A 15,049-nucleotide genomic window follows, 5' to 3' on the forward strand; every position below is an offset into this window, starting at 1 on the left:
CAAAAACTTTAGGGCAGCCTGGAGACTTAAAAAATGCTTGGATTTGGCTGAAATTTGGCACACATGTTCCTTGGATGAATATCTGGGGGTGTTTTTTTCATTTTTTGAAAGTTTTGATTTTTGAGGCCTGGGGACGAGTTTTTCGCCAAAACGAGGCTAAAACTTTGGGGCAGCCTGGAGACTTCAAAAATGGTCATGTGTAGCTGAAATTTGGCATACTTGTTCCTTGGGTGAATATCTGGGGGTATTTTTTTCATTTTTTGAAAATTTTGATTTTTGGGGCCTGGGGACGAGTTTTTCGCCAAAACGAGGCTAAAACTTTGGGGCAGCCTGGAGACTTCAAAAATAGTCACATTTAGCTGAAATTTGGCACACTTGTTCTTTGGGTGAATATCTGGGGGAGTTTTTTTCATTTTTCAAAAATCTTGATTTTTGGCGCCTGGGGACAAGTTTTTCACCAAAACGAGGCTAAAACTTTGGGGCAGCCTGGAAACTTCAAAAATTGTCGTATTTAGCTGAAATTTGGCACACTTCTTCCTTGGGTAAATATCTGGAAGGTTTTTTTTTCATTTTTCAAAAATCTTGATTTTTGGGGCCTGGGGACGAGTTTTCCGCCAAAACGAGGCTAAAACTTTAGAGCAGAGCCTACAGGCCTAAAAAATGGTTGGATTTGGCTGAAATTTGGCACACTTGTTCCTTGGGTGAATATCTGGGGCTCTACAATTGGGCCTATGAATAATTTGAAGCCACTGAAGTTGAGCCCAGTGCGTTGCGCACGTTCGACTATTTTGTAATGTATTTCAACTTTATAAATATATAGTCCAGGGAAAAATGGCCAAAATCCCACCTTGAATGGGACTTTGCGAGCCATGGTTTTTTAGCTTCCTATATACCTCTAGTTTATATTTTTTGATTGTTTTCAGGCTGATTAGGTGACTGGACTGGACTAATACGAACATATCCGCATTTAGTTTTGGTTGTAAAAGTTGTTCACCTTTTGGTCATAGGAGACAGGACAATCTAATCAAACAGTTTTTAACGTCAGCCTTGTCTCTCATTAAACCACTTTATCTCGTTACTATCTTTGAAAGATCTCACTGTCTCTAAATATCACCGATTTCTAACATTTTAATGGATAGGTTTCTAATCCTTGTTGTGAAAACACGATCATTGATTTACTTAAATATTTTCGAATCTTCATTTTTAGGTCTTACTATTGGAAGCTTGACCACAAGATATCAAGAAACAAAAGAAAGATAAATCATTCTGATAAATTTGATCTCGGTAAGTTGTTAGTTCGTTCACTTCTTCTGACAAATAGTTTGATTTGTGTCCATTATAAGAGAAAATCTGAGTGAACAATCATTTTACAGTAGTGTGGGTCACATCACTTCCAAGATTCTATTTAAAAGAGGTACAAAGTTGAAAGACATTCTCTTTATAAAGAAAGAAGTACAATCCTTTTGGTTCGCACTGAGCAGGGTATTTGGCACATCAAATTTGGCTTTCACTTGGGCTTTTAAAAACACACTTAATATAAAACTGGTTATAGCCGTTGGATATTTCTTTCCAACGAAGATGGATTTGCTATTCGGTACCGGAGGAGATGCCTCATCGTTCGCTTTGCTTTTCAGATCCAAACCGAAAGCAAGTAAACAGAATAATCAACAAACAGAAGAAAATGGTAAGAGAATAATTAATCGACCTTCTTCTTCTTCTTCTTCTTCTTCTTCAATTTCTTCAATTTCTGTATTTAGTATGTTCCCTTTTATCCCCGCTTTTTGTCATGCTCTTTTTATAAGTTTTTTATAAGAATAAAAGAGAGAAGGCAACAAAAATAATAGAAATTCTACCTTGACTTGCCAGACATTTTAAGCTAATAAAGAGTTCATTTTCAATCAGCTGGCTACTTTGTGCCATTTTCAACTTCCTAATTTGATACATCTCGACGAAAGTGATCATCGTGTTTTTTTTTTCACCTTGAAAGAAGCCTAAAAATAATGGCCAGGGTTATATTAGGACCAATTAATTTTAGAACTAGAATTTGTTCTCTTAGTTACGTTTTTATAATTAATTCTATTTCATCTTTTGATCGTCTTTTCTTTCTATTTATCTTAAACAAGGCTTATCATAATTTAGCTTACATTATAAAACATTTCAAGCGTAGAGAAATGATTTTCATTTTCTACATAAATCTTGAAATTTTATATATTGACTTGTGTATTAGCTGAATAAAAGGTCTTTATAAATTAATTAATGAAGTTCCAAATAGTGGAAGAATATATGGTTTTTAAAGAATTGAACCTTGGATTATTTCCTTATTAAAGAAGGCAGAGTTAAAAGCACAGCGTGTATAATCGTGTGATGTCCAAAAATTTTGTCAAATTTGTCCATTTTGTGATGAGAGAAAAATGCTGTAAAAAAACCTTGTACCGATCATTAAATTATTTAGGAAAAAAACTAAAGTTTTTGGATGGAGGGTTGTTGTATAGATGTTAGCGATTGAACGGAATATTGACAACTAAACTTGGGTTTATTTTACAACTGTTTATACTATACCATTTGAAAGCGAATATTTTCTCTCATCTTTAAAGTTGAAAAATGAAACTGAAAGTGGTCTTCATTCTTTGTATTATAAACTTTTTGAAGAGAAAAGTTTGAAAAAAATATTGTAAATCATGGAAAGTTTCAGACAAGAAATAAAAAGCTTATCTTCATGATTCATATGAACCTTGTCATCCATAGAGAAAAAAACGTCACTCGACGAAAACAACCCGAAAAGAAAAATCTTTAAAATTGTGTGTGTCTGGTTAAAAAAATTTTGTTTTTGTGAATTCGAAAGAGGAAGGTTTTTATTACTGAAGAAATTTGAGAAAAAGATGTGATGAAAGTTCCTGTTAATGACTTCACTACTTGGGATACCATTTTGTCTAATGCTAAATAATAAGAAGATATGGGCAATATTGTACATGCATGTAAGCCATATTTCTTTAACCACCTTTTTTTTATCTTCACAGAAGTATACTACAGTAATTTTTTATTCAAAACAAAAAATTGACATGGCGCGAAGCGAGGATGCGAGAGAATGATCTTGATAGAACAAATTGCCGGCGCCAAACTATAGTCTACTTTGATTTACGACCCCGGGGGGCGGGGGGTACTTAGGCAAAATGGGTGCCGGGTATGTGCGAGCCATAAGGGTACCTTTTCTCATTCCTCAAAAGTCTCTCAAAGGGGTACAAATTCACTGAAAGGGTCTCAAAATCACGAAAATCAAAAATTTCTCTCTCAAAGGGTCACGAATTCCAAAAATTTTGACCAAAATTTGGTGACAATCAAACCAAAATTTGGAAAAAGTCTCTCAAAGGGTCCCAAAATCACCAAAATTTTGTCTCTCAAAGGGTCGATTTTCGATTTTCGGCTAGGACATACCCGTCACCTCGCAAACCTAGTACCCCCCAACCCCCCGGGTTTACGACCTTCTGTCCTTTTTTCGCACCTAGAGACAATGGAAAAAAAACGTTTTAGTGGGATAAAGCAGACAAAAAAATTTCCGCGTGACAATTAGCGTCTACGGTCGAAAAGGTGTATTAACCCCTCTTGTTCTTCTACTATGAATAAAATCTTCCTTTTCGCTGAAGAATTGTACATCTTTTGTGCTCAAAGATAAAGAAGGATCATTCTCCCACTGAGTTCTCAGTCTTTGAAGTCTTAGGAAATCTTATCCAGGATATCAAAATTTACTATAGATTTTATTTTAATGGAACTGTGATCAGTTGAGTTTATTTAAAAGAGGATTTGAAAATAATGTTGCAAAGTTTGATATTTTCAGAAAGTTACAGCGATAGAGTGATGGATTGATTGTATCTTATACTATGATTGTATACTGATTGACATAGTTATGAAGATCTTGATTCCTAAATCCTATGACTTCTAGTTGCTCAGCTAGATCTCAATATTTGTCAAAATACTTATAATATGTTCCAATGAGTTGAAAGCATCCTACTTTGTTAACATGCGGTAAAAATACTTTCAACCACCAATAGCTTTTGCTTTGGATCGCTTCTTTACAACGTTTGAAAGACCAAGTTGGAAGTTATTTTCTTTTGCTTATTTTTTCTTCTATTAAGCCTTTCTTCCCGTTCTATGAGTAACTAGAGAGGGGGTGTAATAGAACTCCAGGAAGCCTGAAACCTAATGACTTTTTTCTTTGGCTATCATTCGATCTGATTTTTACGGGTAAAAGGTTTTACATAGCTGAATGGACTTTTTCGATCTTATCGGAGCACGAGACCTATATAAATGTGATTAAAGGATTATTGCCAAAAGGAAAAGAAGTTCTCAGATATTTTTTCATGGAATGTCGAAGCGAATGGACTGTTTTATGATAACATAATTAACATGTTCTAAAATCGGCTAGTTTCAAATGTTCCAAACGCAAGTCACAGGTCATAGACACAGGTAACAGGTCGTACAAACTACAGACCAGAAACAGTAACGCACTCGTAATATATAATTCATAACATGTTTCTCAAAATATTATATGCAATGGAAATCTTGTATACAAAATATTACTATTTAGAAGATTTCAATGACAAATCATCAACCCCAAATATTGACAAAGTGACACTAAAATAAATATAAAAAAATATAAAATACCTTCAGTATGATATTTTTGACAATAAAAAAATGTATTGTTTATCTGTTGACATGTGACCTGTGACCTGCGTTTTCATCTACACGTTTTTTTTATAAGGAACACGTTTATAAGGAACTTGAGGCTGAAAATGGTCTGGGAAATAAGGAATTGTTAAGGAACTGCTCAGGCTGAGAATAAAAAATCAAGTTAAAGAACAGCAAGGGTTCAATTTGAAATTGCACACATTTACAACAACCTAAATAAAAATACGGTAAATATTGCTGAAACGCCTTTCAATATGTCAAAAAGACAAAAAATGCTGATAAAGAAGCTAACACACTTAGCAAATCCAAACTTAACAGCTAAGTAACTAAGGAACTCAATAAGGAACTTTAAAGGTGAAACTCTCTGGCAAAATAAGGAACTCCAGGCTCGGAGCTAAGTTAAGGTTCCTTATAAAAAAAACGTGTACCTGTTCTAAAATCTATTCCTAAAGAAAAAGCAGTCATTTTAAATCTTCATTTTCGTTTTTTGAGAATCTTTTCCTTAAATTCTTTCACTCAAATTACCTTTCAAACAAGGTATTACTTTCTTTCCAATTTTTATGGAGCAGACTTTTTCATTACATTTTAAGAGCATTATATACTCTGAAAACAAAACACAACAAAATTTATTCTCGTAAAAAAGGGTATAAACTTTTTTACATGTTTGTTTCCTTTTCCAAAAAAAACTTCTCTTTTCTGCAAGGCATAACTTTCTTAATCATTTATGACTGTACGTTTGTGAGGGTGAATTTCCGAAGGCTCGATCACGAAGAGTTAATCATAATAAATTTGATTTGATAAAATTTGATTTTTTATCAACAACAATAGGCTTAATTTTGAGAAATTAATTTACACGTTTTATGAAGTATTAAATATCATGTTTTGAAAATTCAATCAGTTAAACTGTATTCTTCGTGAATAAAAGTAAAGAAAAGACGTGAGTTTGGGTTCTATGTTTGAATTTTCTAAAAAGTTTGGTTACTTTGATTTTACTTGGAGAAAACTGAGCTTGGATTGGGCTTTTCTTGGGGGAGGGCCAAAATTCAAAAATATTTCTGTCGAAAATTCCGGAAATTTTGACCATAATTACCAAAATCCGTAATCTCGCCCAATTTTGGATAAATTCCTAATTTTCGGACTACACACTCCAGTTGTCCGTCTTCGAGAAGGGACCAAATTTCCGAAATTCATTTTCTTCGAAATCTGCTAGCCTGTAGGTTGTTATTTTATTTTATTTTTTCCAACTGAGACAAAAAAAAAATAGCTTTGACTACTAATATTAGAATTGTGAAACTTAGCTTTGAAAAAAAAAACACATAATACTCATTCACTCTCAATGATGGCATCAGCAGCAATCACGCAAATTATTCGTACCGTGAGTCGTGATTCGACAGGTTCAAGTGGTTCACGTAACTCAATGAACTTCTCTGGACGTTTTCAAAACCTCGTCACTCTGATGGCACATCGTAAGTGTTTGAGATTCAAAGTACGGTTGTTCAAAGACAGTGGTATATTAGCTCTTCACGATATGTTTAAGTCATTTTCTTTAACTGAAACACCCGAAAAAACCGGGACTTGATCACTGGATGTTACTAAAAATAGAAACATAGCAGGCAAAGTCTGGCTTTATCAGGATGCTTCCGTTGGAAAGATATTACCTCATTTGACTTTGAGAAGTGTGTTAATTATCAGCGAGAGGTCATAAAGTTACTACCTTAATGCCATTAATTTTCGCGCGAAAATAAAAGACGCGCTAAAATAAAAGACGTGCGAAAATTAAAGGGTGCGCGAACCTGTAATCGTTCTGAACGTGTAGAAATCTCATCTTAGGACTCTTTTAATAAATGGGACCTCGATTCATGGTAAATATGCCTCTTGGATGTAAAATCTAGCTTGAATACACACTTAAGTGAGTAAAACTTAAAATCGTCAAAAACACTCAGAAAATATCCCAGAAATTGCAAGATGCGCGAAAATTAAAGGCGTGAAAATTAAAGGCGCGAAAATTAAAGGTGCGAAAATTAAGGGAATTAAGGTAGGCTATGTTGAGGATTTTAGGGGGTGTGGACTTTAGAATGGAAAAAAAAAATTTTTGATAGAGATCTCGATTTTTTTAATTGTTTTTAATATTCTCCTCACCCTTGTAGATGCTTTACGGCCACTCTCTTACCTCGTTATTGAGTTTAGATTTATATAAAGTTTATACAGTACAGACAAGAAATTGACCTCTTGAAAGCTTCGATTTACTTGACATAAAAAAATCCCGAAAAAGTTCGAGTTGTTTGTGACACAGGAGTGTTATTATGTCCCGACCCTAAAGAATTTTTTTCGAAATTGAGAAAGCTTGTCGCTATGAAGTACAGCTGAAGTTAGAAACCAAAAATCCTCTTTACCTAAATCTGTTTATATTTTTTCTCCGGAACCCTTAAACCTTTGTTTAGGCCCTTTTGGAATTTTTTTCCAGAAATTTGGGGTTTGAAAAACCTTTTGGAAACAGGATTCGACACCGTAAGGTGCTTTGATAAGATGAAATAGAAACACTGAAAATCTGGAAAGGATTTTTGAAATATTATGGTTTGAAAAATATTTCGAGTGAAAAATGTTGAAAGTCGCCTTAATCTCCTGTTGTTTTGTAGCATATTGCTGTTATGAAATATTCACTTAAATCCTCCACAAAACTTATTAGTTTATTTTTCAAAGTTTTTCCACATTCCTCTTTGACACAAAGGGAATGATTACAGTTTTCTAATGTTCCTTGTTATTCCGACGAAGGACCTCGTTAGTATTGTAGTCTGTCTGCAGACTTTTTCTCAAGTGTTGTTAATAGACTTGATATGGCCTGTTTTTCAGCTTTCGCGTTGAAGTATGCTGGTTCTGAAGATGACAACCATTCGTTATCGACAATCGGACGAGAATATAAAGGTAAGATATTTTGATACTACACCCTCTTCTCATAGACCCACTGGGGCCCCTTCCCTCTGAAAAAATCGGCCAAAATATCGTCCCCGCTGAAAACTATACTCCAATTTTTTGTCGCCACTGAAATAATCAAATGAACCAATCCTCACTGCAAATTTCTTTTGCTTTTTATCCATCCCACTGAATTTTCTGACTTGATAAAGCAATGGAATTTAAATCCCCAGCCATAAAAATATGTTAATATAAATCCCTATCATGTTTCAGTCCGAAAAATTCCACCGGGGCCGTAAGAAGGGGATAGGATACTATATTTCGTTCTACCCATTGCGTTTTAACGACTGTTCATTCATATGTTGTTAAACCTTAGATCAATGCTACTGAAGTGTATTTCCTAAGTGTGCAATATTATTGTTGAAATATGGAAATCTGAATTTGAATTTTTTTTATCATGGTGCAAGTTGGATTCTCTAACCATGCCCCATTCTATTTTTCTTAAAAGTTTCGAAAAAAAAGTTTAGAAATTACACGAAGGGGCGGAACCTCATGTATTCTTCCGTTATTTTCATCTTTATTTTCTTGAGATGCCCAAAATTGAATCCGACATGACTGTTTTTCGTTATAAAATTTTTGATTTGATTAGTTTCCATTCCCCTTTCTTGACGCTTCAGATGATGACAGAGTACCGTTGCACACTTATCTCGATCTTGGTCTCGATGGATTAATAAGAGAGACAAATTTCACTCGTGAAGAAATACAGAGAATGTATCGTGGCTTCAAGCAGGTAGACTTATTAAATAACATAAAACTTCTCTCAAAACTGAGGCTAATGAAAATCGCACCGTTAAAATGTTCTTAACTTGAACAACAACTTCCCTACAGTTAACAATGCCTTATAACATAACTCGAAATTTCCTTAAGGCGAACAAATTTGTTTCCCCGTGCGCGTTCGAGTTATGGAGACCTCACTGTATCACTGCAAAGTTACTTTGACGTGCAAACTTTCGCGAATTAAGACATAAAAATGAATAATTTCACACGAAAAAGCTTAGAGGGACAAATACTTCTTGAATTGGGTTAAAACTTTTGTCTTTTGACTTATAAGACCTTAATAGGATAAAAAGTGCAATAAATGTTACATCTTATTTAAATTTTAACAGATTTTCCAATACATTTACTTTCGCGAAAAATGATAAAATTCGAAAGTTATGAAAATTACTGTTCGCGAAAGAATGTACGCCTAAAAAGTAGTCTTTTATTCCGATATGCATGTTCTTTTGGCAGTCGAAACATTTGTTGAAAGAATGGAGGTTCGAGTTAAAGAGACTCCGCTGCATTTGATCTTGAAGCCGAACTGAGAGCTCTCTGAAAAATTTAGTTTGATAGACCTTTTCATAAATTACGTCACGAACACCACTTGCCTCGTTTTGAAATTATTGCCATGGTGATTAACTCCCAGCGGATTTTATTTAAACTACTTTCTTTTCATAAAACAATCATTTAATGTCTCAAGGGACATAATCACCATAGTGATTGTTTGAAAACGAGGCAAGTGATGTTCGTGACGTAATTTATGAAAAGGTCTATTACCGATAATATTTTTTTTTTCTCAGGAATGCCCAAGAGGTCTTCTGGACGAGGAGACATTTCTGGCCATTTTGAACATGCTTTTCCCGGGAGGTGATCCAACGTTATATTGTAGTCGAATATTCAACACTTTCGACCGAAGAAAGACTGGAAAGCTAACTTTTGAGGTAAGCCACCGTCATTACGTATATACAGTGGGCGCTCTCTAATTCGACGTTCTACTATTCGATAAGCTCCCGTTTTCGATCAAATTGAAAGTCACCATCAAATTTCCTTAATAAACTCTCATAAACTTAGGCTGCTGGCATCCACTAACGGATTCGTGCTCCTTATAGAGGATGCTTAATAAGCTATATTTCCTTTGTCCAGAGATTTGCCGCCTTTAGCCGATATACGGCTAAAGACATTTTTAGCTGGCGAGTGTCTACAAATATAACATTACGTAATGTTTAAATTTTCTGTGAGGCACCAAATCATAGATTGGAAAATATATTTGGATTTTGAAAAAAAAGTAGGCGGAAGGAAGTTTGCTTGTTTTTCTTCCTCCTTTCTTGTTTAATGTGGAGATTTTGTAAAAGATGAGAAATTAGATTTATTGAATTTAAGTGCCCTGATGTATCTTCTGTGTGCACCAACAAAATTTTGCTCCATAAAACTACATTTTGATGCTTTAATTTGGACTTGCATGAGTGTATAATTTTTTACCACACTGGATTCGTTGATCACTTTGGCTCCAGATAATTGTTTTGTCAGTTCTACAGATATGTTGCAGATTATTTCAAGGTATTCTAGTTATGTATATACAGTACATTTTGGGGGTCATATTGAATATTTCTGACATTACTTCTTTATGATTCTGCAAAAGAGAGTGTTGTTGTTCCTTCAACAAGGGCCTTTAAATGTTAAAACAAACAAAGAACTTTTCTTCAGCTTTGGCATTTCACTTTTCAATACTGAGTGGCCTTTGTATCTTTTATTCAGGTACTTAGCTTCAATTCTTTGAAGAGATTGGAGTGTTTCTGGTTGTCTTCTTTCACTTTGGTGTTCATATTTGTATTTTTTGAGCTTCGACCGAAGAGCTGATGGAAAAGTTTTGATAAATTTACAGACCAGATATCTTATAAAAGCAAAAGTCAAAAATAAATCTACAGACTGTACATAATGCGCGCATCAGATTACAACAAAATTTTGCTCCATAAAACTACATTTTGATGCTTTAATTTGGACTTGCATGAGTGTATAATTTTTTACCACACTGGATTCGTTGATCACTTTGGCTCCAGATAATTGTTTTGTCAGTTCTACAGATATGTTGCAGATTATTTCAAGGTATTCTAGTTATGTATATACAGTACATTTTGGGGGTCATATTGAATATTTCTGACATTACTTCTTTATGATTCTGCAAAAGAGAGTGTTGTTGTTCCTTCAACAAGGGCCTTTAAATGTTAAAACAAACAAAGAACTTTTCTTCAGCTTTGGCATTTCACTTTTCAATACTGAGTGGCCTTTGTATCTTTTATTCAGGTACTTAGCTTCAATTCTTTGAAGAGATTGGAGTGTTTCTGGTTGTCTTCTTTCACTTTGGTGTTCATATTTGTATTTTTTGAGCTTCGACCGAAGAGCTGATGGAAAAGTTTTGATAAATTTACAGACCAGATATCTTATAAAAGCAAAAGTCAAAAATAAATCTACAGACTGTACATAATGCGCGCATCAGATTACTTTTTACCTTTTTTCTGTTTTGTTTTTCTGGTCTGGGATTCGAATTTCAAATGTAAACATTCCATTGAAAACGTTCGAAACGATCGTTTTTGCGCGCACATCAATGTCAATCAAATTACTCGCCAAGATTTCCTTTACGAACCGGAAAGCGGTTCATAGATCATTAAGCAGACCTATACTACCTGTGGTTTTGTAGAGGTCTGCGATTCAGACTATCATAAACTACGCTCTACTATTCGACATTCTATTATTCGATAAGCTCCCGTTTTCGATGAAAATTTGAAGTCCCTTGAAGGTTTTTCGCTCTCTTATTCGATTTCTAGCGTGTAAAAAGGCCTTTAGGACGGAGTTCGGAATTCAAATTTTCCTCAAAACTTTTCAAAACAGGCAAATATCGAAAGTTTTCTTCCGAAGAACTTAGGTTTTCAGCAAGAACTTAGACATTTGCCCTGATTCGCGTTCAAACCAATCGAGTCTCGCTTATATTTTTCTTTCTCAGCTCTATAATTCGATATTTACCTCGTGTTTATCGGATTAGGGAGACTTCCTACTGTTCGATACGCTCCCGTATTCGATGAAAATCCGATTCCCCTTGAAAATCGAATTAGAGAGCGTCAACTGTACTAGACCCCCGTCTTCGTATAAATCTTTCAAGAGGCTCCCCCAGAGGTAACTCGGATCACGATATCACACAATTTTTGTCTTCAATCACGATCATGTAAATCAGCGAAAAATATTGGATAATCACGCCTTTGAAAAGTTCAAATCACGCATCCCAATTCAAAAACTATTCAAATCATGATCACGTTTTGATCTCTGATCACGCAATCACGAAAGAAAATCACGCTACAAAAAAGTCCCTATCACGTCACAACGCAAACCGCCTGGGGGGTCCTTTTCAACTATATGGCTGTATCTGTTAAATGCAAAGTAGATTTTAAATTAGGGGAATCGAATCTAGAACTGTGAAGAGCTTTATGTGTATGTGAAGGTCGATCTCCACTTGCGCGCGCTTCGATCGCGCTTTTAGCGCTTTAGCGTGTGCGGCCGCCAATACGCCATCGGAATATCAGATAAGTTTTAAAGCAAAGAGTTCAGAAGAGGTAGATTATTCCATTTCAGTTAGGAAAATTTGGTGAGAGAAAGTGCGTGTAATAAGGTAGTTTATTATGTTTAATTCTTCACCTTTCTTCATCAGGATTTCGTGATTGGGTTATCAAATTGTTTGCACGGTGATAGTGAGAAGAAATTGCAATGGGCTTTTCGTGTTTATGATAACGAAGAAAAAGGTTACCTCCTGGAAGATGTAAGAAACTGAACCCTTAAAAACAGAACTTATTTTTATGCATTAGCACCCATGTTTTTTCTCGTGAGGGAAGGATACACAAAATCGTACAATTTCTTAATATGCTTGCGTTTGCTTCTGGTGGTGCAACTCACTCTTTCCCCCTTGATGGCTAGTTTTCTAAGCATTTGGGGAAGCTTCTAAAGGTTTCTAAAGCGAACCGTGATGCAGTGGTAGAGCATTCGTCTACGGTTTGCAAGGTTGTGGATTCAACCCCCAGCCGGCGGGTCATACCAAAGATTCTCAAAATGGTACTTGATGCCTCTCTGCTTGATGCTCAGCAATTAAGAGAAGGATCAAGGGTAAGTGGAGAAATCCAGGGAGAAAGAGTGGCGTCCTCCCCTACCTTCGGGTAGATAGCTATAGAAAGAGGAGCCTTCGGGTCGCCTCCGACTGCGGTCGCAGACTTACTTACTTACTAAAGGTTTTGGCTGATAAACCCTACTGGGTACCATTTATCTGTAGGAATTCATTCGACTTCATTTTAACTTACCCTAGGAACTGTTCAATGTTTTGACGTACATTTATAATTTGATCGGAATCAAAATCCAAGACGATGAAAAGGAGAAACTGATGGAGCATACTAGTGGTCTGTTTGAGGTGAGTGATGACTATAACCGTGCAAATTTTATGAAAGAGAAATTTATGCTCAATTAAATAGAACATCTTAATGAAAAAAAAGTCGGGATTTATCCAAGTCGGAGAACATTTATAACACCTGACTTGGGAGATTCTAATAGGGGGAAATTTTGGTCAAGAAAATAAGAAAAATATTAAAATATTACTCGAAATTTTGGTGACTTTTTATACGAAACAGCTAACCGGAAAAAGGTGTATTGGATGAAACCTCAGAGGAGGGTCACCATTTGTTTATCTCCTTTCAGCTTCTGGACATTGACAGTGATGGGAGAATCAGTGAAGAAGAATTCGTTAATGGATGTTTAAAGGTAAACACAAAATCTTCAGGGTTTTTCAACTTGTTTATACGTAGTAAAATCTGTAAGTCAAGCATGTTTTCTACTACTGGGTGGATGCTGGGTATATGCTTACCGGACCTCCGGAACCTGACCCTGAATTTAGCCGGAAAGGTGACTCTTAGAGAGACTAAATTGCGACCATAGAGGGACATCTTCACGAAAAATCTAAGTATAAGTAACCCTATGAGAAGAAGCATGTTTTAGCTATGTCTGTGATCGAAGCGTTCACACTATCAACAAGCATATATATTCAAAGAATCTTATTTTTAAAGTCAGTTACCGAAAGCGCCGTAATGTTCAAATTAAGGAGATATTCGAGTTATAGAAATGCTATTGTATCACAAATATAGATATATAGATTCATTATTAAACAACTACATCTTCAACTTTTCAAATTAAGTCATTTCCTTTCTCATATGTTTCAAAAGTCAATTTTTCTCACAACTTTCAGAACCACGACATGGTGGAAGCGTTAACTGATTACCAGCCTCCTGTCACAGACTTCACTTTAGAGAGCGATAACGATTCCGTCCGCTCGTACTGTTGTCATCTCACCAACGGGCGCGTCAAACGACGTCAAAGGTCAAAGTCCAAACTCGCACAAGTATGATTGGGAACCTAAAGAGAATGGAGAAAGAAATTTTTATACCCCTTTGATTTGCGATGAATAATTTTATACACATAATTTGACATTTTGAAACTGTGACTAAAATGATCCCGCTAAAATGATGAATCCAGGCTGTTGGATATTTTTTAATATTCCTTCAAAGACTATGTGTCTTCAGGCTTGTGTATTGAATACTTGGAAAAATGGAACATTGATTTGAAATGATTGTGTATGTTCAACGTATATTGTGACCAAGTTGAACATACAGATGTAAAAACCTTCGTTTTATGTAATGTAAATATATTTCAAAATAATTAATCGAAACATACTCATAACGCTCAAAAAATAAGCAAGACCCAAGATAAGAAAAGTCAATGAGGCCCCCCCAGCGGACCCAAATTTCACGCATTCACGCAAAAATTTTTCGCAATTCACGCATTCACGCAAGTTCTTCTCGAAATTCACGCAAACCCAATTTTTGGGAAATCGGGGAAATTTTCAGAAAAAATCGGGGAAAATGTCGAAAATAGGGGTCTTGCACATTTCGCGCTAAGTTACGTAATTTACGTAATTTCCGTCATTATGGAGTAAAACATTCGATTTGCATAAAAAAAGTATGACAAGGCTGTACTCGAGATAGTATTCGACCGGATCTGGTCATGCACTTGAGAAAAACTTAACTCAGCAGTGATTTTTTCCTTCAGACCTGGCTATAAAACACCGTGTTCGGTAGCGTCATAATCAGAAGAAAGCGTTCCGTAATTTTTCAACTTTAATCACATGCCATCGCGAAAAATATTTGATTCTTCTAACGATCGAACGTCACGATCGATTGGAAAAAGTGAAGCTACTGCAGTTAACGTATCGCGATAGTAAGTGAAAAGATATGCGCCGCAGGCGAATTTTTCGAATTTTTGTAAAAAAAATAGCTTAAACATTATCCAAAATAGGTCAAACAAACTCGAGTATGACACCATGATGCTTAGCTCAGGGGTAAGGAGGTGCAACCATGGTTTACGCAGAGAGGAAATTTTTGCATTTCTGTCACTCGCGTTTGGCTAAAAATGTTCTCTTTAACACCATTGAAAAAGAATGTAGTCTAAATTCGTTAGAGGCAAGGTACGATCGCTTGATAGCTTGTAAAATGAGGTAAAAGAATGAACATTTGTTGCGAGCGAAGCGATCATAAAAATTTAAAAAGAAAGGTTT

The 15,049-nt window shown here is 35.4% G+C and overlaps 1 protein-coding gene and 1 long non-coding RNA gene across 4 annotated transcripts in view; one reads left to right on the forward strand and one right to left on the reverse strand.

Moving 5' to 3' along the window:
- The first annotated feature begins 1,351 nt into the window (after positions 1 to 1,351).
- On the forward strand, positions 1,352 to 14,210 carry LOC136814388 (frequenin-1-like). 3 transcript variants are annotated; one of them, XM_067070925.1, is made up of 8 exons: positions 1,352 to 1,684; positions 7,534 to 7,605; positions 8,271 to 8,383; positions 9,213 to 9,353; positions 12,110 to 12,217; positions 12,755 to 12,856; positions 13,141 to 13,203; positions 13,685 to 14,210. In XM_067070925.1, the coding sequence occupies exons 1-8, from the start codon at positions 1,579 to 1,581 to the stop codon at positions 13,841 to 13,843; spliced, it is 864 nt and encodes a 287-aa protein (XP_066927026.1). In that variant the 5' UTR covers positions 1,352 to 1,578; the 3' UTR covers positions 13,844 to 14,210. The 3 variants fall into 3 exon arrangements, with proteins under 3 accessions (XP_066927026.1, XP_066927027.1, XP_066927025.1); XM_067070926.1 differs by lacking the exon at positions 1,352 to 1,684 and adding an exon at positions 2,609 to 2,975; XM_067070924.1 differs by lacking the exon at positions 1,352 to 1,684 and adding an exon at positions 5,964 to 6,149.
- The window catches only part of LOC136814389 (uncharacterized), a 29,450-nt gene continuing 28,192 nt past the window's right edge, over positions 13,792 to 15,049 (reverse strand). The window contains exon 3 of the long non-coding RNA XR_010847630.1: positions 13,792 to 13,851. This is a non-coding gene — a long non-coding RNA (uncharacterized lncRNA). The remainder of the gene's footprint in view (positions 13,852 to 15,049) is intronic.

This window comes from Clytia hemisphaerica, unplaced genomic scaffold (genome assembly GCF_902728285.1).
Source record: "Clytia hemisphaerica strain Z4C2 unplaced genomic scaffold, Clytia hemisphaerica genome assembly, whole genome shotgun sequence".
NCBI classification, from domain to species: domain Eukaryota; kingdom Metazoa; phylum Cnidaria; class Hydrozoa; order Leptothecata; family Clytiidae; genus Clytia; species Clytia hemisphaerica.

Bases quoted from the DNA above. Each gene is read 5' to 3' on its own strand.
- LOC136814388 (XM_067070924.1), top strand. From the start codon at position 6,020: ATGATGGCATCAGCAGCAATCACGCAAATTATTCGTACCGTGAGTCGT. The intron at 8,384-9,212 runs GTAGACTTATTA...TTTTTTTCTCAG, and splicing joins TGTATCGTGGCTTCAAGCAG to GAATGCCCAAGAGGTCTTCT. The intron at 9,354-12,109 runs GTAAGCCACCGT...TTTCTTCATCAG, and splicing joins CTGGAAAGCTAACTTTTGAG to GATTTCGTGATTGGGTTATC.